The sequence below is a fragment of the Carassius auratus genome, chromosome 16, assembly GCF_003368295.1.
Source record: "Carassius auratus strain Wakin chromosome 16, ASM336829v1, whole genome shotgun sequence".
Lineage (NCBI taxonomy): Eukaryota > Metazoa > Chordata > Actinopteri > Cypriniformes > Cyprinidae > Carassius > Carassius auratus.
The window spans coordinates 335,001-362,898 of record NC_039258.1 but is presented as its reverse complement, the minus strand read 5'-3'; the positions used below and the strand labels follow the sequence as shown (position 1 = coordinate 362,898).

The 27,898-nt window shown below is 34.7% G+C and overlaps 1 protein-coding gene across 1 annotated transcript in view; it reads left to right on the top strand.

The window, feature by feature from the left end:
• Window positions 1-27,898, top strand: part of iglon5 (IgLON family member 5) — a 164,997-nt gene that overhangs the window by 125,730 nt on the left and 11,369 nt on the right. Inside the window, exons 2-7 of the mRNA XM_026283200.1 lie at window positions 5,546-5,627; window positions 10,207-10,439; window positions 13,092-13,211; window positions 22,759-22,890; window positions 24,009-24,129; window positions 24,237-24,388. Coding sequence (XP_026138985.1) covers window positions 5,546-5,627; window positions 10,207-10,439; window positions 13,092-13,211; window positions 22,759-22,890; window positions 24,009-24,129; window positions 24,237-24,388 — 840 coding nt within the window. The remainder of the gene's footprint in view (window positions 1-5,545; window positions 5,628-10,206; window positions 10,440-13,091; window positions 13,212-22,758; window positions 22,891-24,008; window positions 24,130-24,236; window positions 24,389-27,898) is intronic.

The following is a 27,898-nucleotide window of genomic DNA, read 5'->3' as shown; positions in this document are numbered from 1 at the left end:
ATTTAAATCTACATATTTTATATATTCTCTCTTGGATGATGCATTAAACTAATATATCCACATTATTTTTTAAATATGTAAAAAAAAAAAAAAGTAAAATGATCATGAACTCCTTTTTATTATTTATTTACATATTTGAATAAATTACATTTTTCATATATATATATATATATATATATATATATATATATATATATATATATATATACAATTATACAATTACATATTTTATATATTAACTTTTGGTGTATTCATTAGATATATTTCCTTTTTTTTAAGTGTTTGAAATGTATATAATGTAAGCCTCGTGTAATATTAAAACTGGCGATCATGGGGAAAAATATAGTCATTTATTTCTACTTTTCCTCTCGAGACTGTTTTCAGCAGGTTATTGTCACACAAGTATTATTTTCCAGCATTCGTGATGGTTTGGCTTTCAAACGTCTCAGTGTTTATTTGATGATCAAGGGCAGCGAGCGATAGATGTGCAGTACAAAGCCGCCGTCCAACTCCAGCTCGCTTCTGTTAATAACTTTGCGCCACAAGCAAGTGCAATTACAAACGAGAGCATGTAGAAGTCAAGGGGATACAAATCATGTTTGAATTAATGTCCCACAGGTCTCAGGGAATCAAGCCCCGAAGCCTCAGCGAATGATGCATCTGTTTTAGGCCCAGTGAACAGTTAAAGGATGCCGAGGGTGTCTCTAGACGCTTTAGGAAGTGATTTCACTTTGAAGGACAGAGCTAAAGAGAGCTTTGAGTTGTTGGACCAAGAGATGAACTGTAAGTGCTGCTGAAAGACCACCAGAGCTGCAACATAGTGTTAATGATCTGGAGATGTGAAAACTGTCTTTTCATGCTGCTTCATGCACTTTGCTAGTTTTATAATCTAGTTTTATATTGTGACTTTCAGTTTCAGTGTTGTTAGTCCTTCTTTCTTTCTTTCTTTGCACTGCCGTAAGATTCTAATCAAATCACTTTTTTGTCACTTTGCATTATGCATTATGAGTTATCATGTTATTGCAATATTTTACATTTTTGATCTAAATTTAAAATTTAGAAAAATAGTAATCATCCTCTGTCAGTCTAATCTGTTAAAACATTGTCTCAGTTCATTCTTCACACTTAAAAATTAAAATGTTGGACAATAGGCAGAATTACTCATCATTTTCATCTTAATTATTTTTACATTTTTAAGCAGCGGAGATATTATTTGTGAACCTGTCCCATGCTTTTTTTCGTTTTGTTCCAATGATAGGCTATGGATATTGAAAAGCATTTAACAAATTATTGAAAACAACTAGCTAATGCAAAAACAAAAAGTTGCATAAAATTTTTTTTTTTGCTTCATTTAACCACACATTTCAATAATTATTAAGTTACAAAAAATTTAAATATTAAATTAATTGTTAAATGTTATTTATTTATTGGCTTTTTGCTTCATGTAACTACATGTTGTAAGCAATAAATAAATTAAAAAACTGTATATAACTGTATATAAATGTATATGTATATAAATGTATATAACTATGTAATTATTTAAGAAAAAAATATAAACTCTCAAACATTTTTTCCCACTGTTTAGCTAATCGATTAAAAACAGTTGGCAAATGTTTTTTTTTTATGCAATATGAAGGATGCATTAAAAATATTTTATTATCTTTTACATTTAGCTAGACATTAATTACATTCATAGTTTTAAATATTTATTTGAAAAAAATAGCTGTAAACAAATTTAACTGGTTAAGCTGGCTTTTTTTAAATGCATATAATAGTTGCATTAAAAATATGTTAGTATTTGTTAAATTTAACTACATTTTAAAAAATGTATTAAATGAACAGTGTGTAAATTATATGTATATTTAAAAAGAAATTAAAATAATTCTACAATGCTTTATAAACATAGACCCTTAAAATGAATGCTAAAACTTTGATCCATTTGATCCCTTGCTTTTATTGTGTTTTTAGATCATAAACCAAGTTAATGTGATTTTAACTTAATTTTTTTGCCAAGTAATATGTTAATCTAAGTTGGATTCCTCACTGCCCCAAATATTTTTTTTTTTATCCTAGTAAGCAAATCTGGTCCGTCGTCTCATTTCTGCAGGGAACAACCTGGGAAAAGACCAATGTGGTTTGCACAACAGAGCGAAAATAGCATGGAGCACTTCATAATCAAGCGTATTTGTGCATGCAGCATGTGAGTGTTGACCCAGCTAGAGATATAAAACGCCAGGCTGGGGAGCAGAACCTGCCAGGTATTAAAATCTGAGGTGCCAATTGAGCTGTGAAGATAAGAATTGAAAAGGGAATAGGGAATAACCCCCTCTGTTTTATAACCTTCCCCATAATGCATTGGGATTTTACCTTGTGCATGCATCATCTGTTTGATGCAAAGTATTCCAGTGTGTGTGTGCATCTGAAGAAAGGAAAACGGAAATTAGTCAAATAAAAAAATACCCCTTAATGCTTTAAGTTTAATGCTCGTTTCATTGAACTGTGCTGTTATTTGTCAGGACGTCTACAAGGTTGTTTCATGCATCAAGAACAAAGCGCAACAGAAGAAGGAACCTTGGCTTTTCTGAGAGTGGGAGGAAAATGTGTCCTGAATCCTGAAGTGCATAGCAACTAAATGTGCTTTTAGGACAGAGAATTTCAGAAATGTTCAGAATGCCATACAAGCGTGCCAATAACTGCAACCTGCACAGTGAAAACTATGTATTGCATGCTGTAAAAAAAATAAAAAAAAAAATATATATATAATAATAATAATATATATTTATATAACATCATCGAGTTGCATGTTTAATTTTAGCGAGTTTGGTCATCTCAGAAATAGATATGGTTATTTTGCATTTATATGTCTTAATTTTTAGCTGTGAAGAAGTTTTTTTTTTAAAAACTACCTTCAGCTGCACTTGAAATGGAAGGTCATGCTGGGTTTGTCACGCTGTAAGATACAGCAGTGTACATTAGTGTTCCTGATGGAATAAATGAGCAATTTTTCAATTTATAAGAAGAGAGATATTTTCTGTGATTCATTGTGTTCAGTTTAATGTAATGCAAAGTGTGTCTTGGGCCGAATTCTCCAACAGTGTTCATCTTTTCTGGCTTTTTTTACATGCAATTGTTTTTAAGCAATTGGCTAATTCAATATATATACATAAAAATGATTGTTGCATCTAACCATATCTTTATATATTAATTTTTATTTTATTTTTTTGGATATAGCTACGTCTGTCAGTCAAGAAAAACACTTTTATATTTTCAGTTAATTAATTCATATTATTTTTATTTCAAATCGTCTCATAGGCTGTTTGCAATGCTTATATTTCTGAGTACTGTACTATGTGTATTGTGCGCAGTATGTAGAATGCATATAAATACAATGCAATGTTCTAAATTTAGGAATAGTTCACCCCAATTGTTTTTTTTCTTTTTTTTTTTTTTTCTTTTTTTTTTTTTTGGTTCATGAAAATGTTCTTAACCTCAGTCCATTCAAGATTTAGATGAGTTTGAGAGATTTGGAGAAATGTAGCATTCCATCTCTTGTTCAGCAATGGATGCTCTGCAGTGAATGGGTGCCGTCAGAATGAGTCCAAACAGCTGATAAAAACACCACAGTAATCCACAGCACTCCAGTCCATCAGTTTATGTCTTGTGTAAGAAACAAACAAACATGTTAACTTACCTTAAATTGTTATAATATATATAATATGAGTCCATAGTCCATAATAACACTTCCTCCATTGAAAAAGTCCATTTCCTGTTTTCTGTTCACATCAGACTCCACCCACTAATTTGTTTAGAGCTGTTTTGGCTTTTAAACAGTGTTGGATCTGTGCATATTTCTCTCTTGAGTCAAATGAGATGACTTTATCACTGGAGAAAGCACTTTGTGGATTGTGGACTTATATTTTAGCCAGGAGCAGTGGTGGAAGTAAAAAACCTCTTAATGGATTTTTTTGGCTTCACAAGATGTTGACTGAGTGGTGTGGATTGTGATGTTTTTATTGGACTCTTTGGACTCTAATTCTGACGGCACCCATTCACTGCAATGGATCCATTGGTGAGTAAGTGATGCAATTTCTCCAAATCTGTCGAAGTAACAATCTCAACAATCTTGATGTCTTGGGGGTGAATAAATTCTCAGCAAATTTATTTTTTTTAGTGAGCTGTTCCTTTAAACCAGCATTTCTACTGCAATATCAACCACCATTTTTAACACTAATACTAATGTAGATTGCATGTAATGAAAATGCGTGCATGGTCCATGCACACTGCACAAATCATACTAGCTGCACATGCATGCACAGACCAAACTAAAGCACTTGTCTTTAAAAAGAATGATTAATGATGAAAATAATGAAAAATGATTAAGCAATTACTGATTTAAATCAGTCCGTGCCCTTGTGCACCGCCAAGTCGAGAAAACTTAATTTAGCAATGTCATTGCTGGTCACTTCAGCGGATAATGCAAAGCAGCTCTATGCAATTTGTGTATGATACCATGACGCGCATGACAATGCAGCCCACGCTTCTTTTCATTACTCTGTGCAATTTGGGGCGCCTCTGCCGTGGCTTCGTCTCAAATTAAAAAAGCCCAGTGCTTGGCCATCGCATGCCGAATGTCTCCTTTTGTCTTTCTCCCTGTCCAATCACACTTGGCACGCCGTCGGTTCCCTGGCTTCGCATTACACGTTAAACACCAAGACCTTCCGGGTGCTTCTTAACTCTTGACTGCACTTGTGTCTCATATATTAAACCTCGAAGGCAGGACGAGCCAATATTGGCCAGCAGATATTAAGGACAGGGATTATGAGCATGGACTGGAAGACGGTGCCACGCTGGCATTTGGCAGCGTTGACGTGGCTAGCGATGGAGCCACGCCGAGAGAGCGCCGATAGCACGCTAATCTCTGTTTGCAGAGGAAATTGGAGCGTATTTTGAATAGATAAGAACAAGAATGGCATTTGAAAACTAGAAAAAGAATTTGACGTTGTCGGTGCCACCTGCAAACAATTCCCGTTTCCTCTGATGTCCCAGTTTGTTGGTATCCCAGTGTGTAGTTTGATTGGTGCATATGAAAACACACGTGTATGTGTTTGTACACAAGTGACAGCACTCATGCACGAGTGTGTGTGTGTGTGTGTGTGTGTGTGTGTGTGTGTGTGTTTGCTCCCATTGCAGTGGTGGTTCCTTCATTTCACGCTCCGCCGCTTCCATGCGAATCCTCTTCCCCGGGCTCATTATCGGGTCTGTTCGATGAGTGCACGGCCAGGCGGCACACGGGGCAGAACCCAATCATTATTCAAGCCCTCTGACGGTCAGCACTGACGGCTCCATGCTGTCGCTTTGCGGTCTTATTATTCTCTCCTCGCAAATAACTAAGCAAAACCACAAAAACAAATCCTGCCTGGCCAGGATCAATGAGGCACTCAGTACCCGGCGTCGTGCCGCCCGGGGGACCCGGGGATGGAGTGGACCTTCTGTTGCTGTAATAACTGCTGTATGCTCACTGTCTCTCTCTGGTTTTCTTTGGCAGGGCCCAGCAGTGCTCAGGCGGCCGAGTTCGGACACTTGCCCGACAACATTACCGTGCTGGAAGGAGAAAGCGTGGTTTTGAGGTGATCTCACCGTGCACCTGCATGCATCCTCCTGTCATGTGATTTAAAAACACTCTTTTACTTTCTTAATATGTGATCGGCCGGTTTTGACCAAAAACTCACCAAATTAGCTAATAAAATGTAATTGTGATATAACATGTGAAATAAGAACTAAAAAGTCACATTGTTGTGGTATAAAGTTACAATTATGTAAGGTAAACGCTCGATTACAACTACTGTGACAAGACACATTGTGAGATAATATATCACAAATATGAGAAACAAAGAGAAATGAAGTGACAGGCATTGTGAGATAATAAGACACAACTGTGAGAAATAAAGCGCCAATTATGAGATATAAATACACATCGTCAGAAATTAAGTGGCAATTGTAAGACATAGAAACACAATGTGAGATATAAAAACATAGTGAGAAATAAAGCAGAAATAGTGAAAGAGTTGTGAGAAATTAAGTGACAATTGTGAGATATAAATACACATAGTGAGATATTAAATCACAATTATAAGAAACAGAGTTTAAATTATGAGATATAGACACACATTGTGGTAAATTGCACCATGATTATGAGAAATAGAGTCATTATGAGAAAGTGGTGTTTGTGAGATAAAGACATATTGTTAAATATTAACCCATATTGTAAATGCCTTGCGCCTAACAATCACCCGCTTTCTTCCTCATCTTCACTCATTTGGCACATGCCCCTTTATTTTCACAATATTCTGTGTTTTTCCATTGCTGTCACGTTTATAATGTAAGGCAGACCTGTTACTAATAGCAGTACACACACACACACACACACACACACACATATATAAACACACAGTATATAGTCCTACTGCTCCTATCATGCTCACTCGCTGGAGGGAGCATTTTTAACATTTTAATTTCCCTCTCTATAGTCTTGTTGTTAGTCAGTTTCCAGGCAGAAATGACTTGGTTTCAGTCTATCAGCCAGCAATTGAACTCCTGAACCTGCCGTCAGGGGTTCATATTCTCAAAAGCACCATATTATTATTCCGCACAACTGCACCGGGAATGGGAATTGATGTGATATCACAGTTTGATACGCTGAAAGTCAAAGCTGACATGAATGTGAGTGATATTTAAGCATTAAATGTGTCACGACTCCTCCATTCAAAGAGCAGGAGCAGAGCAGAACAGTGACATCCAGAGGTCAACTGAGGTTCCTGCATATCACTCGACCAATGGCGTTACAGTATGAGGTCTGATTCAACAGCATGTGAAGCGCAGTTGTTATATGGCAACTTTTGTTCTTTGATATGTGTATTTTTCTGTCTTCAGTGTTGCTAGTTCTTAAACTGAACGGTGGCAATACTTGATGCAAAAAATGGGTTAATCTCTGAACTGCATTTTTGCATTATGAACAAACGCCATCAGGTGAAAGACAAGAGCACTAACCCGAATGTTTTGAGACAGACTTCAACTAACTTCATCTCCAGACTCGGGAGTGTTTTTAATTTCAAACGCTGTCAGTCATCCATATCACTGCCAGTTTTTAAACGTTCCCTTTGAAACTCAATCATTGGTTGAATTAAGAAGCTTTCAGACTCCTCGGGATGAAAATACTTCAATGCAAGCCTCACTGTTCAATAAGTAAATCAGGTGATTTGGTGCAAATGGTGCTCATGATGCTCTCGTAGACTCCCAGTGAAGCACAGCATCCAGTCGGGACGCAGAATGAGGTGTTTAGAGCCTCTTGTCTAGTGAACATTGATCTTTACACCACTGAAATCCATGTATTTATAGACCCCATTGAAGTCAGTAAATAGACATATTTATTTGAGAGGGAACAGATTATGCTTCTTTTTTTATTATTTTTAGGAATCGTATGGCAACCATGCATTTTTAATAATTTAATAGCCAGTGGCTAACGGCGGACATTTTTTTTATTTAAAGGGTTATGAATAAGTGTTGTGATAATTTAAACGTTTTAAATAAATGAAATGTACCTACAATGATATTTAACCCTCTATTGCATGCATTAAAAAAAAAAGTTTTGAAAAAGTTTGATTTGTTGTTATGTGTAATAAAAATTATATTGGGGAATTTTACATTTAAAGTAAATACCAAAAAAAATAATATGGATAAATGAATAATTTGAATAAGCAGTGTGATATTTTACACTTTTCACTAAATTATTGAAATATACCTAGAATATTTAACGCTCTGTTGCATGCATTATGAAAGCTTTTTTTTTTTCATGCTTATGAAAAATTATAAATGGCAGGACTTTTACATGTAAAGAAATACAGAAAAATTATTAATATGAAAAACGACAATAATGAGCATTGCAGTAGTGCTGATATTTTATAAAATTTTTGATATAAATATTGAAATCTGCCTAGAAATTAACCATATGTCCCATGCTTTATAAAAAAAAAATAATAAACTTTTTTTTAAAAATTGTTTGATTACATTTCCATGCTATGAAAAATTAAGTAAATACCAAATAATTTATATATTTAAATTAAATAAAAATATTATTATATTTAATTATAAATAATTAATATGGATAAATTATCATTTGCAGTGTGATATGTTGTGTTGTATCTTAATACAAATAAATTACTTTTTTACTGAATTATATTTTTGCATGCGTTATAATTTTTTTTCTTTTTACATGCTTGATTAAGTTTTCATGCACAAGTAAAGTTATTTGGGTATTGTGAGGACTTAAAAAAAGTGAATAACAAAATAAATGAACATGAATAAATTAATGATTTGAAAAAATATTTGTTTAAATAATAAATAAATAAAATAAAATACAATAAAATAATAATAAATAAAAACAAATGACAACTGCAGTATTCTCTATAGCAGATGCATCCGTATCTGTTCCACTCCCACACAGTGTTGCTTCAAGGCAACAAATATGTTTCTGCAATTTTTCATGACAAATAATTCGTATGACTCTAAATGTTTTAAAATGGGGTTTACTCATCAGCAAAATGTGAATCATATTTTGGTTGAAGGAGAAAAGCTTTTGTGAAAAACTGCATCTTTTATTGCCATGTTATGTGCCTTCAAACTGAATATAAACGTTTGAGGCGACATATTTTCGAAAGGAATTGCAATATGACAGACTCATAGCTCATAAGACATAGCAAATACAGTTGCAAATTGACTTTTTCCTTTGAAATTTGGCAGTCACTGTGCATTTGCGTGAGCAGAAAAAAAAAACAGTAATTCAAGATTTGCAATTGCATTTGGGTTATGTCAAAATATATGCATCAACAAATGAAAACGCAATTGAAAATACAATTCTGCAATTGCTTTTGAAAATAGTCCTGAATATTCTTCCATATCATATAGCAGAGGATTCATGTATGCATGTAGATTATTTGTGCATTGATAACATCACACCTCTTTTTGGGCTTTTCTGGTCCAGTCACTGTGTGTTTTAGGCACTGTTTAGTTTGAAAGCAATCATCAGTGGTCTGATTAGTCAGCTTAATGAGCTAGTTAATGACCCGGATCTTATGAGCAGGTTGTAACGATTACCAAATAAACATTGACACAGAAACTTCCATGCACTCATTCAATGACATCACAGTAATTGCCTATGGACGTTAGTCAGTGCAATATTTCATTGAAAACAAATGAAGACAAGGCTTTCAGGGATATAAATGTTTTTTTGTGAACATTAACACACGTGTTCCCCTTTACAAACCTTTTTTATTCTTGTCGAAAAAGAAACACAAGTTGAAAAAAAAATAAAATGACACGCTTATTAACCTTTGAGCTCATTTCTGATTAAAGTTCTTTTAAAATATTAGTGGTTCCAAAATATGCTTCATTTTCTGTATGCAAATATATTATTTCTAATTTGTTCTTTTGATTTTGTGGTGAAATGTGGCAATTTTTTTTGTCATTAAAATATTTTTTTTTTAATGAAATAAAAAAAAATGTTTGTGTAAATTATATATTTATGCTAAATAATTATTGTTTGTGTGTGTTCTAAATATTTATGTAACATAATAATGTAACAAAAATAACTTTAGATATTTGATTTATTTATGCAACATTTTATTTATGCAAAATATTTATTTTTCTTATATATTTTAATTATTTATGCAAAATTTAATTTCTTAATTCTTTTCATTTTGTTTTATTTTGGTGTCATTGTGGCTTCATTTATTTATTTATAAATTAATGCAATATATATATATTATGATTTTGCAGTGAAATGTGTTCAGATTTTCAGATCTTCCCACATATGACTATTTTGTATTTGGACATGATGCATGCAAGATTTAAATTATATTTGGAATTTTTTTTTTTTTTTTTTATAAAACAAAATTATTTTAAAAACAGTTTGTTCTGGTTGTATACTGAACGTTTTGACCTCATGAGCAATCTTTAATGATTATGAAAGAAACATTCACACAGAAAGGCTTTGAGTGACAGAAATAGAGGGGAAAATATCATTCGTGAAAGTTAACACACGTCTGCTCCTCACAACCTTGTTTTTATTCATGTCAAGTTGAATAAATGCTCTCTAACGAGTCAGTTGTATCTGCCTCAGACTTGTTCTTTTCAATCTCTTCTCTTTCTCAGATGCAAGATAGACGAGGAGGTCACTCACAAGGCGTGGTTGAACCGCTCCAACATCTTATTTACGGGCACAGATAAGTGGTCCCTGGACTCCCGTGTGTCTCTGGTGAACAACAACAACAGCGACTTCTCCATTAAGATTGAGCGAGTGATGGTGGCAGACGAGGGACCCTACACATGCAGCTTCCAGGCCAGAAACCAGCCCCGTACGGCCCACGTCTACCTCATCGTCCAGGGTATGTTCATCTGCCTGCCGCCTGAAAGTCACAATTTTGCATCACTAATGAACACAAAATTATTTGCAATAATAAAGATGCAAATGCAATAGGTGCTACAGCCCATAAAAATATGAATGGTTTCTAAAACAGGTTTGCTCCCATTTCATTTGTCCTAGAAAAATAAGTCACTGGTCGAAATGTGTGTAAATCTAGTGATCAGAGTTTCAATAGAAGCCTGCAGAAAAAAAAAAAAATAACCAATTTTGCCAACTTCAAATCTCAGAGTTTTAAATCGGACGTGTTTAGTTTACACTAGTTTGCAGTTCTGACTTTATATTACACAGTGTGACTTTACATCTCACAAAAACAACTTTGTATCATATTATGAGAATTTAAATCTCACAATATGACATTGGAAATCATTTTAATGTGCTGATTTCACTTTTTTTTCTGGAAACCGTGATTTCTGATTTTTTTAATTTTTTATTAGGATTATTTGAAGAGCAGAAAGATTTAAAAAAACATGCAAATATCATCATTGTTTTCATGAGATTTGTCCATAGATCACTTAATTTTATCTGGACATGATGCATTATGTAAAATTGTGCATCTACAGTACAGACCAAAAGTTTGGAAACATTACTATTGTTAATGTTTTTGAAAGAAGTTTCTTCTGCTCATCAAGCCTGCATTTATTTGATCAAAAATACAGAAAAATGTTTTAATATTGTGATATATTATTACAATTTAAAATAATTGTTTTTAAATTTATAATACTTTAAATTATCATTTATTTCTGTGATGCGAAGCTGAATTTTTAGGATCATTATCACATGATCCTTTAGAAATCATTTTAATATGATGATTCATTATCAAAGTTGGAAACAGTTCTGCTGCTTAATATTTCAGAACATGTGATACTTTTTTAGGATACTTTGATGAATAAAAAGTAAAAAAAAAAAAAAAAAGAAGCTATGTTTTTAAAATAGAAATATTTTGTAATAACAATATACACTACTGGTCAGCAATTTGGGGTCAGTAATTTGTTTTTCTTTCTTTTTTTATATAAAATCAATACTTTAATTCAGCAAGGATGTGTTAAATTGATAAAAAGTGATAGTAAAAAAAATATATTATTAGATTTTTTTTTATATATAAATGCAGTTCTTTTTAACCTTTTCTTCATCCAATATATTCGACAGCAGAACTGTTTCCAACACTCATAATAAATCAGAATATTAGAATGATTTCTAAATGATCATGTGATCGACTGATGTTACATGTGACACTGAAGGCTGGAGGAATGACGCTGAAAATTCAGCTTTGCATCACAGGAATAAATTATTTTTTTTAAGTATATTCAAATAGAAAACTATTATTTTAAGTTGTAATAATATTTCACAATATTACAGTTTTTTCTGTATTTTTGATCAAATAAATGCAGGCTTGATGAGCAGAAGAAACTTCTTCTTTCAAAAACATTAAAAATAGTAATGTTTCCAAACTTTTGGTCTGTACTGTATATATGGCATTTCCCAAATGTATTTAATCAAACAATATTCTTTTAAAAACGATATGTTCTGGTCATATTCCACACAATGTATTGACCAGTGTGGTACCAAAGCATCAAATTGCATTGCAGACTTTTTTTTAATGCATAAAAAGTGCATACTGTACACAGTACTTCATTCTGCAGAAACATTAGGACTAGCAAGCAGTTATGAATATAGTCTTAGTGATTTACAGCTCTGATAATTACATTCACAACAGGGTGATAATTGTCAGCATGTGCCATGTTGTTCTCCTTCCTGCCTTGGAACTCTTACGAAACGATTGCTCAAATGAACATTTCCTCAAATGCCGGTACCAAAGAAACAAGAGGGGTGGACACAGATGCAATCAGCATCCAACGGGTCCAAGATTTCTTCCAGAAGACACACACCATGAGTAAGAGGTCCTGCGATCCAGCCTGACGTGATTTATTGGCAGCAGAGCGATCCGCTGATGGATTGCCTGCATCCCTCCCTTTACTCCATCCCCGCCGGCTGAAAGTTGTCAATTGTTATGTATATGGCACTGTGCATGGTGCACAAGATTGAAAATATCAAAATGAAGAAGTACGAAAAGGAGGGGAGGCATTTTCATGCTTCTCGAGTACGTTGTTGGCCAACCGGCAGGCCAGAACCATCTCGCCAAACACAGGCTTTTATCTGCCGCACCGAGCTTTGCAGACAGACGACCGTGTTTGCTCGATACCATTGTGCCCTCAATTTTAGTCTTGGTGCGATATGAGCGGAAATAATTACACCCCCCAGTCACTCCTCCAACAGCAATGCGTCTGCTTTGGGTCCAATCTCAAGTTTATCGTCAGAAGTATTTCGCCCCCTGTTACGAACCTCAGAAACGGTCTGCTTGAGAATGCCTCGCAGGCCAAATTTGTGGCCATCTTCATTAAAGCTCTGGCCATTTAAATTCAAGGGCCGGCTCATTATCCGGCCGGCATTATGCATTGCCCTCCGCTTTGGGAATTTAGGGCAAAACAGCTGATTGGAATCATTTATAACCCCAGAAACAAACAACCGTCTCCATCAAATCGACTAAGCATATCAGTTAAGACGTAATATATTCACTCTGTTATTATTACGCATAATTAAAGCATCTCTTTTGCAGTGCCAGCCCGGATAGTGAACATCTCGCAGGATACATCAGTGAACGAAGGCGATGACGTCAATCTTTTCTGCCTGGCGGTGGGCAGACCAGAGCCGACTATCACCTGGAAGGACTTCAAGTGTGAGTCTCGTCTGTTGTTTTTGTTTGTTAGACTGTAAAAGAAGGCCACATTGCATTGTGGGATACTGTTTACACAGCTTTGTGGGTTCTAAGCTTTTATTTTGGTGGAAATATGTGTAATTGTATTGAACGTGAAACGGGAAAATGCATAATTTTAATCACCACATTTTTAAAGTGTTTAGTCTTTTTTTATATCATATATCTTTTTTTTTTTTGGATGCAATGTGACCAGGTTTTCATTATATTTTCTATTGTTATGCTAAATATTTGTATTCATATTTAATTCTTATTTTTTTCCTTTTCATTTTGTGTTGAAAAGGTTTTTCCATTACTTAATATGCTTTTTTTCTTTATGCATTTATTTTTTATTTTTATGTTTTCATTTGATTTTTCTGCTTGCATCACTTTATTGTGTTTGGAAATGATGCATAACAAAAAATGTGGTTTTGTGCATGTACATGTACATTTTCCAAATGCATTTAATCAAACTATTTTTTTAAACATAGCTTATTCTGGTTGTATGGGTATCTCAATTATAAAATGTGCATACTATACCCAGTATACTGGAGAAACAGCAAACGTAGCATGCAATTATGAACAAAGTCTTGACAATTTACAGCTCAGACTTCATTATAAATAATTACAGCCACAACCAGGGTGATAATTGTCAACATGTGCCATCATCATCATCTATTCTCACCATTATCGTTCCTGCCACAATATTAATAATCACAGTTATGATTAACATACTATTTATAACTTTCATTATCATTGATATTAGCTGCATTCATTTCGAGTGGTCGTGATGAAATGCAGAACAGGAGAGGGTATTTTTTATTTAATCTTTTCACGATATGATTACAGGACTGTGGGGATCATCATTTACTGTCATTTATTTTTCAATTGATCCTTTGAAATCAACTCAAAGTCCCTCTGGCTGGAAACGGACCAGCGTCACATGAATGGAGCAGCTGAGCTCAGATACTACACTGTACACAAACTATATCTGTGTGCTTATTGTACGCATTCAAGTGATCTGGTCACAAATGGTCAGCCAAGCACATCGTCTTTTACGCCTGGCATTCACATGCATCTCAAATCTATCCAGTGACCACTTACTATTATCAAAGGAAAGGTCTTTGATTTCATGAAAGCATATGATTGATGTTGAACATGCAATGCATTTGCCATATCTAAAATGAGAGTGCATTGGGGATACACATTTTATCAAGCGCTGCATTTCACCTACATGAGCTACAGGAATGCAAAACTAAAAGCATAATTCACAATAAAGAAAAATGTTTTCTTATAAATTCTAATTTCTGTAATGCCAAAAATATACCCTAATATAAAAAAAAAAAATTTATTGTTTAAACTTATTAAAATATACAGTATAGCTCTATCTGTTAATTTATTCAGGTTTTTTAATATATTATATTTGTACTATATATTTTTGTATGTGTATGTATACAATATTTGTTTGACTGCTTTGAGGCAGTTGTTATGAATAATCCCATAGATTGGTTTGTTTCTAGAAAGTTAAAAATATAAAAAAAGATATAAATAGAATATGATGAAATAAAATTTAAATGTATAACAAGTATCAGTATTTGACATATTTCTATATTGTTACATTTACATATATATTACATGTGTTTGTGTGTGTGTGTGTATATATAATATAATATTTATAAATATATATATATATATAAATTGCTTTTAAAACAAATTTTAGTTATGCAAAATTCATAAATAATTAAATTTAACTAGGTTTTCGTAAAATTTTCCCACATAATTATGTTCGGACATGCTGCATAAAAAAAAAAAAAAGTTGCATGTAATTTTTTGCATGGTCTATATATATATACAGCTTTTTCCACATTTTCCATCAATTTTTTTTTTCATTCTTTTACATTTATTTTAAAAGTTTAAAAATAATTTTTAGGCACGATGATTATATGTCACATGAGTGGACGGGGATGCAATGCTGAGATGTGTTAGTATTTAAACCTGCAATGAAACGTTAAGGCAGTCTTGGCATTATGTATTGGCAATTTTACATATTGGACTTTTTTTTGTTGACACTGATCAGATCATTTAAGATGGATGTTAATACCAGGTGTAAACAAGGTCAAGGTGACCTAGCTATATTTCTTTGCTATGAAATGTGTGGAATGTGTCAACCAAAGGGATTTTGCTGCGTTGAGTCTTTATCTTAAATATGAATAATTCAGTATAATGGGTTGTGTCCATTAAATACAAACTATAAGAGATTTAAAGTATAGCTGCAAAATATAAATAAATAATGTATCATATTGCATATATTTTTTCCCCATTGAAATCTCAGCAAAAATAACCACACTGTGACATATACCATTATCATGATATAACATTTCTCCTACTCTGCATATAATTGTAGTCATAGCTTGTCTGCAGATCTTTCGGCCCGCGCTTTTCCCCACTCAGCACTTCCTCTGCACCTCATAACCCACCGGCACGGCAGAAATAAAGAGAGGGGCGTAAAGCGAGACAGAAAGAGCCACATTGTTATTCAGCGCGAGTCACTGCGGTGGAGCTATTGGTTGCCAGCAGCCGGGCGAGAAATTGGGCGTGTAGATTCGGCCAAAGAAACACAAAGCCATCTGGATCTGTACATCACACTGTAGGGAAGCAGACAGGATGTGATGACATCACAATCACACACCTGACGTGCCGTTGACAGGTGACACGCCCACTCCGTCGGTATGGCTCACATGCACGTCCATGTGGATTGAAACCAGCATTAATCATGCGTTCGCCGGGTCAGTTTCATTCATTAGACCCACCACCCACACACAGTCTGTCCAGTGCGTGTAAACTATTTAGTGCATTTAGATGAATAAAATATCAAATAGATGATATAGATGCTCATGTTAGTGTCCACAGACACGGACAGAGACAGCTGGTTACAATGTCATTCAAGGTGACAGCAGAAGATCTATTGACTAGCGAGGCTTTTTTCTGTGTAGAATTTAGAAATAATACTAATAGGATGAATAAGTTTTTGCAACATAAACCCTCTCTAATGTGATTTCTGGAATATAGCTGCATTATGAGACTCACATTTAAATTGAGAATCCCTTTAACCCTATAAAGCCTGCTGTAGATTTGATGCACACATTTCTAAGGGCTCTTCATGATCAACATCATTTTTTTTTTTTTTTTTTTTGCTGAAAAACCTTATTGGCAGTAATGAGAGGGGGGGGGGTGTATGGTTCTAATCATATTCCCAGTATATCAGCTATAAATCCATAAATGCATAAGTTTTTTTTGCTACATAAATATCAGCATCTGCACCAAATTGCACTATTTTTAAGTTTGGTCCTCTTATTAAAAGACTTTCATCCATATTCCCAGTATATCATAGCCATAAATATATTATATTTGTCTAAAAGTTCAATAAAATATTCCAGTTGAATTACAGAATTTAAATTGAGATAGTAAACAGAATGCAGAATCGGAATGTAACAAACAAACTCCAAATATTCATATAAATTTCATTTTTAATTAATAAAGCAAAGTCAGACAGACAGACAGACAGACAGACAGACAGACAGACAGACAGATAGATAGATAGATAGATAGATAGATAGATAGATAGATAGATAGATAGATAGATAGATAGACACAGACAGACAGACAGATAGACCAACAGACAGACAGATAGATAGATAGATAGATAGATAGATAGATAGATAGATAGATAGATAGATAGATAGATAGATAGATAGATAGACAGACAGACAGACAGACAGACAGACAGACAGACAGACAGACAGACAGATAGATAGATAGATAGATAGATAGATAGATAGATAGATAGATAGATAGATAGATAGATAGACACAGACAGACAGATAGATAGATAGATAGATAGATAGATAGATAGATAGATAGATAGATAGATAGATAGATAGATAGATAGATAGATAGATAGATAGATAGATAGATAGATAGATAGATAGATAGATAGATAGATTGACAGACAGACAGAGACAGACAGACAGACAGACAGACAGACAGACAGACAGATAGATAGATAGATAGATAGATAGATAGATAGATAGATAGATAGATAGATAGATAGATAGATAGATAGATAGATAGACAGACACAGACAGGACGGACGGACGGACAGACAGACAGACAGACAGATAGATAGAGACAGACAGACAGACAGATATATAGATAGATAGATAGATAGACAGACAGACAGACAGACAGACAGACAGACAGACAGACAGACAGATAGATAGATAGATAGATAGATAGATAGATAGATAGATAGATAGATAGATAGATAGATAGATAGATAGATAGATAGATAGATAGATAGATTGATACAGACAGACAGACAGACAGACAGACAGACAGACAGACAGATAGATAGATAGATAGATAGATAGATAGATAGATAGATAGATAGATAGATAGATAGATAGATAGATAGATAGACACAGACAGTATGTTTAGTATGTTTGTGTATTTCTATGTAAGTTTAAGACTGTGGAATCAAACGTTCACACAAATGTTATAATTTGTTAGTTTAATATTATAAGATGTTATTATAATCAGTTCCATTACTGTGATGTCCATTTTTTTGTTATAATTTATTCTATTTCTTCTATATATGTACACTAAGCTTTGGCAATATTGTATAATTTACATTCATGCCAATAAAGCAATATTGAATTGAATTGAATTGATAGACAGACAGACAGACAGACAGACAGACAGACAGACAGATAGATAGATAGATAGATAGATAGACACAGACAGACAGATAGATAGACACAGACAGACAGACAGACAGACAGACAGATAGATAGGTAGATAGATAGATAGATAGATAGATAGATAGATAGATAGATAGATAGATAGATAGATAGATAGATAGATAGATAGATAGATAGATAGATAGATAGATAGATAGATAGATAGACACAGACAGACAGATAGATAGATAGACACAGACAGACAGACAGACAGAAAGACAGACAGATAGATCGACAGACACAGACAGACACAGATAGATAGATAGATTGATAGATAGACACAGACAGACAGATAGATAGATAGACACAGATAGTAAGACAGACAGTAAGGCAGACAGACACAGACAGACAGATAGATAGATAGACACAGATAGTAAGACAGACAGTAAGGCAGACAGATACAGACAGACAGACAGATAGATAGACAGACACAGACAGACACAGATAGATAGATAGATTGATACAGACAGACAGACAGACATAGATAGATAGATAGATAGATAGATAGATAGATAGATAGATAGATAGATAGATAGATAGATAGATAGATAGATAGATAGATAGATAGATAGATAGATTGATACAGACAGACAGACAGACATAGATAGATAGATAGATAGATAGATAGATAGATAGATAGATAGATAGATAGATAGATAGATAGATAGATAGATAGATAGATAGATAGATAGATAGATAGATAGATAGATAGATAGATAGATAGATAGATAGATTGATTTGTGGGGAAGTCGTGGCCTAATGGCTAGAAGGTTGGACTCCCAATCGAAGGGTTGTGAGTTCTAGTCTCGGGCCGGACGGAATTGTGGGTGGGGATAGTGCACGAACAGCTCTCTCTCCACCTTCAATACCACGACTTAGGTGCCCTTGAGCAAGGCATCGAACCCCCAACTGCTCCCCGGGCGCCGCAGCATAAATGGCTGCCCACTGCTCCGGGTGTGTGCTCACAGGGATGGGTTAAATGCAGAGCACAAATTCTGAGTATGGGTCACCATACTTGGCTGAATGTCACTTCACTTTACAGACAGACAGACAGATAGACAGATAGATAGATAGATAGATAGATAGATAGATAGATAGATAGATAGATAGATAGATAGATAGATAGATTTGATTTGATTCCATCCAGCCATTCTAAGTGTTTCTAAAGATGATTTTGTAATGAAATGTTCCAGTAGTAGCGGAGCACAAATGCATCTGGCCACATGGGAATGCGCTTGTCACTACTGTGAGAAATAAATACAAACAGCGTCTACTTAGTAAGCATCTCACCTTGAAGCGTGTGAGACATACCAGTCTCTTTACCTGTAAACCCTCTTTATCAGGATAAGATGACCCCCCCCCCCCCCACCCCCAGCGGGTTGAGACGGGTGCTCACACAACCTCATGAAGATGTCACGGGGAACGATATTTATTACGCTAATGAAATGAGTGAATAACATTGCTGTAAACCCTAGCGTTTGCTCGGTCGGTGGCGTCGGCAGCTGCAAATAATCCTCTCCAGTTCAGTAGCTGTGCTAATAATCCCCCGGAATAATCTTCAATTAGAAAAGGTGCCGAATTTGTAGAATAAAGTCCCTGCGGTTGTGAATTAAAAGGTTTGCGATTGCCTTTGTGTTTTCCATCTCTCTATTGGCTGAAGCCAGAGAGATACAACTAAGAAGTGGATTATTCTTGTTGACACTGAGATTTTTGTGTGCCTAACAGTTCTGACTGTTATAGATGCATGAGAAAGCTAGCGTGGATCTATAGAAGCCCATTTCCAACACGGGATAGCACATACAAAAGATGTCTTTTTTCCCACAGTTTTGTTATAAAGAATTATGGAATATATTAAATCACAGTTCTGAGAAGAAAAGTCAAAATTGTGAGATATAAACTTGGAATTGTGGAAAAAGTTTTGGGATATAAACTTGTCCTTTTGACTTTTCTCGTAGTTGCACGTTTATATCCCACAGCTCAGACTTTTTCCCCCAATTGTAAGTTTTTCTGACTTCTTTTCTCACAGTCGAGGTTGTCTCATTATTCTGACATTTTTCTCGCAATTGCCGTAATTCAAAATCCCGTAATTCAGATTTTTTTTTCCCCAACAACTGTGAATTTATATCTCCCAATATTGACCTTTTTCATGCAGTTGTGAGTTATTCTCACAGTTCTGACTTTTCACACAACTGTAAATTTATATCTCGCAATTTACTTTTTTCTCGCAATTGTGACTTTTTTTCTTGCAGTTGCAAGTTTATTTAATGCAATTCTGGATTTTTCTTGCAGTTGCGAGTTTAATGCAATTTTTAAACTTAATTGTGAGTTATAAAGTCCAAGTCAGCTTACAATTTTCTTGTGCAATTGCACGTTATAAAGTCAAAATTGTGAGATGCAAATACGCAGTTCTAAGAAAAAGTTAATATAACTTCTCTGAACTGCATATTTGTGAGATGTAAAAAAGTCAGAATTACGAGGCATAAACTCACAATTGCAATAATATATATATTTTTTTTTTCTGGTACAAACAAGCTTTCATGTGTATCTGCTCTCGCTGTCATTGTTGTAATAATAACAGCCACTTTCATCACACAGAGGCAATTCCACCCTTGTCCTTGTTACAACAGATTTGTGTTGTTGTCTGTTTCGTCTCGCTAAGGGGAAAGAAGTGCCTTAGAGGTGCTAGACAAGACTTTTTTAGTTCACAATGGCCGGTAAATAAAGCTCACTGACTCATTCCCCAACACACACTCTGTGATGTTTATCTGAGAGCCACGCAAACTTGAGTTTCTTATCAAAGCCTTTCAGTTTATTCCGTGGACCGTTTGTCACTCGCCTCCACCCCTGTTAAATAAATAAATTGTTTTCTGTTGAAATCAATTTTAATCAAGGTGAAGAATATGGTTTCTGCTCCACAGAAAGCACCAAACAGAACTGCAAACAGAATATAGTATGATAGTATGAATTTGAGTTTGAAATCTGGTTATATAAGTGTAGTTTAAGGAGAGATGTGAAGTGTGGAGGTTATATAAGGCCTGTGTCATTTGACAGCAGCTTTCATAGGCTCTGCATTGATATGTGGTTGCTGTAGTTTTGTGTGCAGGTAGTGGTTATTTTCAGGGGTTGCTTGGGTGTGCATTTCCTAATGTAGTCTGTGTGAATTCAGACTTGTTGCTAAGATGCTCTGAGTGGCTACTAAGCAGAGATAGAAAGTGCAAAAGTGTTTACTAAATAATGTGAATAAAAGTAAATAGAAAGGTTTATATTAAAGTGCCCCTATTATGGGTTATGAAAGGATCACATTTTGCTTTTGGGAGTCCCCAACAACAGGTTGAAATGAAAGGTTTGCAGTTAACTGTCTTTTTATCTCCACTTGTTCTTTTTTGTTTTTTTTCTAACCATGCTGTCCCAATGAGCATTTTGCCATCCGGTGGTCATGCCTTAACTTTGCAAATTCTAGTATTGTACGGAATTAAATTTGGTTCAATAAAAATGAACGAAACTTTATAAAACTGAACTTAACTTTTTCAGAAACTATCAAAAATATGCCATTACAAAAGAAGAAAAACTTTTGTTTGAACAAATTTAACAGGCTCTTCAAATATACTTCATTTGAGAGCGAGAGCTAAAGCTTTTTAATATGCGCGCCACTGAGTGACGTCTGTACTTCCCGGTCAAAGAGCACCAGCTCACTATCCAATCAGAGTAGATCCCTAAAAAGCCCACCCCCACGAGAGGTTTGTGTCAAAACACCAAACTAAAACTGCGAAACGTAAGCGAAATCTGTGGCAATGCATTCAGAATCAACGATTAGCGAAAACGAATGTTTGAAAAACATTGACAAAGAATGAAGCATATTTGAAGAGCCTGTTAAATTTGTGCGACCGAGTTAATTTTTTTCATTTTAATTGTGTTTTTCTTCTTTTGTAATGGCAATTTTTTGATAGTTTCTTAAAAATTTACGTTCAGTTTTATAAAGTTACGTGCATTTTTATTGAATCAAATGTAATTCCATATTATTACATCCTTCTTGCGAATATTTAATAACTTTTGACTTTCGATCTAAATTCAATCTCATTTTTGGCTAAATGAATCTGTAAAAGGAAACCTGCCTCATAATTATGCACACCTGAGAAGTTTTTCACTTCCAGCCTTCATGGACAATTATATATCACTTATAAGTAATTTAATACAAAATGAATAGTATTTATAACGATCGATGTGGTTTGGAGTTGTTAAAATTAAGTACTAGGGGAAAACTATCAACTTGCCTATGTTATATATTATATATAGGAGATTAGAGTTCCATTCATTGCCACTAGTGGTTCAGAAATGACACACTTCACCTTGAACACTGTAGAAATAAACTTTGTTTTGACATTTAAAATGGTTAAATGGTTTAGTCGTGTTAGAGGAGGTGGTGTAGTGTTTAAAGATCACTGAATTCCCGTGCCACCATTGTGCTCCAGGGCAAGACATTCAACAGCCGGTTACTCCCGGTGCGCCGACCGAAAATCGGTTCGGATAAAAAGCGTCTGCTACATGATGAATAAGGAGTGTCATTCCCATGGTTCCTGCTGCAGTGTCCTCTGGCCTTTTTTTTTTTGTTTAACATGACACTCTGGAACAATACTGCTGCTTCTGGAACACCTACCAACCCAATTATATTTTCGTATAACATTCTGCGACACGATGCCGGTATTCAATCACCCTTTCGTCTTTTGTCTTCACAGACGATCTCATGAATGAAGGCGAGTTTCTGGAAATCACAGAAATCAAGCGGCATCAAGCGGAGGAATTTGAATGCATCACCAACAACGGCGTGGCGCCACCAGACACACGCCGCGTCAAGGTCACGGTCAACTGTAAGTCAATCCGCTCTGCTTCTGTCAGCAACTCACAGTCACATCCTAATGAGATCGTTGGGAGCGTTTCAGAACACGTTGTGATTGACTGATGCAAATATAAATTGGATTGCAATCAGCCAATCTTTTTATTGTGTCCTCTCAACTCCACAGGGTTTAAAGAACTTGAGTAATTGTACTTCATTATTGCACTTACGTATTATTTCAATTTGCCCTGTTTTTGAATACTTGTAAAACTTTTTAATTACGATTCTTGTATTTCTTTACAGTTTCATATAGACTTTATATAAGTACTCTATATATGATATAATACCATTCAGAAGACTTTTTTTTTTTTAATCAGGATCACATTAAATTAATCAAATGATGTTAAACGCATAATGTTTCAAAGGATTTGTATTATAAATGCATTGCTCTTTTTAACTTTCTGTTCACAAGTATTGTTTTTGTCCATGTTAGAATGATTTCTGTAGGATCATGGGACACTCAAGTTTTTCATTACATGAATAAATTACATTTTTAAATACATCTTTTTATTGTAATAATATTTCACAACATTTTTAATCAAATTAATGGATACTTACTGACTTCAGAAATTTAACTAGTATTTATTGCTTTCCAGTAAAATATCTAAACATCATTAAAACAAGATAAATTAACTTGAGAAGACAAAATGTCTTGAATTGATTTTACTTTCTTAAATATCATTGACTAATAATGTTTTCTTATTTTATAGGACTTATGCTTAACAATTATGCTACTAGTATAATGGAATCAATATAATAGAATAACCAGACTATTTATAACTATTTCATAATTTTAAACAACTATAAAATCAGGATCTGTTGATAAAATCAGACAAATAAAAATAATAATAATAATAATAATAATAGTGAAAATGATGCATAGCTTCTTAGGACTCCTGTACTTTACAAAGGGTTTGCATCACAGTTTAATCTACAAACAAAATCTACTTTTTTAATTTTTTATTATGCAGTCAATTGATAAAAAGCTTTTTAATGCAATGCATCTTCCAGGTTTGAAATGGCAATTATTGCTTTACAAACACAACAAGTGCTAATACTTTAATTTTAGTACACTGTCTGTTTGGTCCTCAGATCCACCAGTAATCACAGAAGTAAAGAACATGCCCGCCCAGCTGGGAAAAACTGCAATCTTGCGCTGTGAAGCTATGGCGGTGCCCACCGCGTCCTTCGAATGGTACCGGGATGACCGAATGTAAGATAGCATTAACACAGCGAGCGAAACATACGCTGTGAACCATGGGAAGCAGCACATACCAGGTTTACTTTAACTTGTGATCTGTCATATTACTTCTTTCTCAGGCCGGTAGAGAGCGATAACACGCTGAAGATTAAAAACGAGAAAACACGTTCCCTGCTGCTCTTCACCAACGTGACAGAAAAACATTTTGGCAACTACACCTGTTTCGCCTCCAACCGCCTCGGGGCTTCCAATGCCAGCATGTTACTCTTCAGTGAGTACCTTATTCCACTCCAACTCTTTTGTGCTCTTGAAGCATTCGTAAATTTACAAAAGCATAAAGCCGAGGATAAATAAACACCCTGCAGGAAGTGACTTTCCACTGTACGAAATAAGTGAACGTGCAATTCCCGCGCCCCGAGGCTAGTTTTCACAGATAATAGCGGTGTGTCCGTTGATGGTACTTGAAAGCAAATGCTCTAGTACTGTATGCTCAAAGTGCATCATTTTCAACCTTTTTAATAATGCATAACTTGAACAAACCTCAATTGCAGCATGAAGTGTTTGAAAGTGTTTGTGACTTTTGACATACATAGACAACATGCACAACTGCTGCCATGCTGGGAAAATACACATGCGTAAGCTCGGAAGTTTCTGAATTGATTTAAACTGTGAATGAGTGGCATCATTTCATGCTTCTTGTTCTCTTTTTCACTTCTTCAAAAAGCCAGGAAGCTTGTTTACCACCAATGCATTAGAAACCAAAGATGTGCATTAGATGTGTAATTCGTCTTAACCAGGGGCGTAGCAACCGGGGGGGACGGGGGGACATGTCCCCCGCACTTTTAGAAACAGGTGATTCTGACCCCTGCTAATTTTTTTTGTTGTTGTTGTTTTTTTTTAGGATCCAGCGTGAATATTTCCTGTAGTGTTCTCTGATTTGTTACTTAGATTTGAGTGAAGTAACATTCAGCCAATCACAGAGCGAATCATCTCCTGGGCGCGTCTGCTATGAGCTTCAAATCTCTTGTTGCTCTTCTGAATTTTCGTTCGTTCGTTTGTTCACTTTGCTATTAGGCCGTCTGGGATAAAATGCACCCCAGAAAAAAGCAAAGGACGATTACATCCTTTTTTCAAACACACACTGTAAGTATGTTACAGTATTTCGCGATGACACGAATTGCGCGATAAAGTTTTCATGTTATGATTTAACCTATTGAACCCGTATGGACCTCGTCACGTCGCGCCGGATTCAGTGTGTTAAATGCTCTCCTAATTGTCGCTTTGGATAAAAGCATCTGCTAAATAAGACGTAACAATATTATTGGTTTCTGGTGTCTTTTGTTTGTCTACGTGCTGCTCGCGGAGTAAAATTATCATTTCACAATAAATCATATTTTTTTGCAACGAATATCTTAAAATACTTTATCAAATTTTATTCTTTTAATTCATAACTGTTACTTTATGTCCTAACTGGTCTGTAGGAAAGGCAGGCTGTGACGTCACTGGCAGAGAGAGGGGGCAGTTGCTCAACCTCTACAGAATGTGTACAGGTGAGATTTGTATAAAAAAAAGCAGATTGACTATCTTAAAGCTGCGGTAGGGAACTTTTGACGCTCTAGCGGTTAATAAACAGAACTGCTTGCGTCTTGCGGAAGAACATCGTAGCCGGAACTACTTCTCTCTGTTTATGTCTATGAAGAATCACAAAGGTACTGGGTTACTCCGCCTAGAAGCAATCTAAAATAGTCTGAATATAAACACTTATTATAGGTGCACCCTAGTGATTCAGGACAAGCTAAAAACACGGTTTGGAAAATGGATTCATGGTGTACTCGCTTATTATATACATTTTTCTACATTTTGAACACAAACAAAGTTACGGACCGCAGCTCTGATTGGTTGTTTTTTACCGGGAGCGATGGAGTTTCTGCAAATGGCAATAGGACACTGGGAGGAGCCAGAGGAGCTTGATTTTTTCACAGATTATCTGTCTCATATTCTACTGTCAGGACATAATGACAGGTTTAACAAATATGTAAAAAATATTTTTTTACAAAAGTTCCCTACAGCACCTTTAAGGCAGTGTTTTCTAAATTAGAACTGTTGCCGATGTTTTAAGGAACTACACAACATTTTAATTCCATTAAACAAAAGATCAACTATCATTCACCTTTATTTATATATTGCTTTTAATAATACAGATTGTGTCGAAGCACTGAATAGTATCAAATAGGAGAATAGAGCAATTTATAATGACATGCTTAAACACTCAATTTCCAGTTAAATGTATTTTATTATTGAATGCAGAGACGTCGTTGTGTAGGTCAGTTCAGTTTAAATAGGATCTGTGTAATCAAATCAACAATAATCGCTAGAAAAAAAAGATAACATGGTCAGGCTTGTGCACATGTGCATTCATCTTCATCTGAATATTACAAAGTGGAGTTTTACAAAGTGCTTGATGTTGTTGATATGCAGTTCAAAGAACGTTTTGAGCAGGAAGAGTTGCTGATGCTAAGGAATCTGGAAAACATCCTCTTAACAGGGGTGGTCGATAATGTGGTACTAATGTACCCAGAACTGGACAAAATATCCCTTAACACACAATTGGCCATGTTCAGATCAAAGCATAATATGCAGTCCAGCAGTGAAGCAGCTAGCATCCTTCAGGGGATGTGTCCAGAAGTCCGTAGTCTTTTTGATCAGGTGGAAACACTTGTCCGACTGCTTCTTGTCACTCCCGTGTCCTCAGCAGAAGCTGAGAGAAGTTTCAGTGGTCTCAGACGGCTAAAAACATGGCTTCGTAGTACCATGACACAAACAAGGCTGAATAGTGTTGCTGTGTGTCATTTACACAAGCAAAAACTTGATCAATTAGAGAGAGAAAAAATTGCTCAACATTTTGTGGCCTGCAAGGAAAGCCGAAAAATTCAGTTTGGAAGTTTTGATTAAAATCTCACTTCGATCTTGAAAATATAAAAACTTGTAAATACATTGATTTAGGTTTTATTGATATATTTTCATAAAATGTATGATGTATAAAATTACTGTAGATGTAATCTGTATACTCATTTAACACCTGTTTTTGTCCAACTGTTAAAAAGAAAAGTTATTGTTCAAATGTAGTGCAACTGAAATATTGTAAATATCATAAAATATCTTTATTTCATAAAAAATAAAAAAAATTATTGATGGTCTCCCATTGGTCTCAAAGTCCTGCAGTATTTTTAAATTTTGAGTTTGATTTAACAAAAAAAGGTTCCTGTAAGCTATCATGTCATGTTCCCAAATTTGAAAAAGTAAAATGCCAATTGGGATTCTATTTAGAATTTATTATGAACATCAGCTTTGGGTCAAATCACCATACAGCTGTCCCCCCCACTTTTAAAATGGCTGCTACGCCCCTGGTCTTAACAGACTTTTGTTAACAAAAATGTGTTCCTAGAACGTTTTCTTAACGTTCCAAGTTATGAAAAGGTTATTTTTGAATGTTCTCTAAACATTCAAATGCTCCATTTTTAAAATGGTTTAAAAAACATTCTTTCTTAGAGGAAACATCAAAGGAATGTTCCATTTTATAATTTTGCAAACATTATGGTAACGTTACTTTTGAATGTTCTATGTAGTTTGCAATAAATGTTCTTAAACAAAGTAAATAATAACATTTAAAAAAATAAAATTAAGATTTCATGGCTAATTTTCCCATTCATTTATGAAATTTTTACCATTCAGAGCACATTCAAAAAATAACATTTTAAAAACTGGATCTTTTGAATGTTTA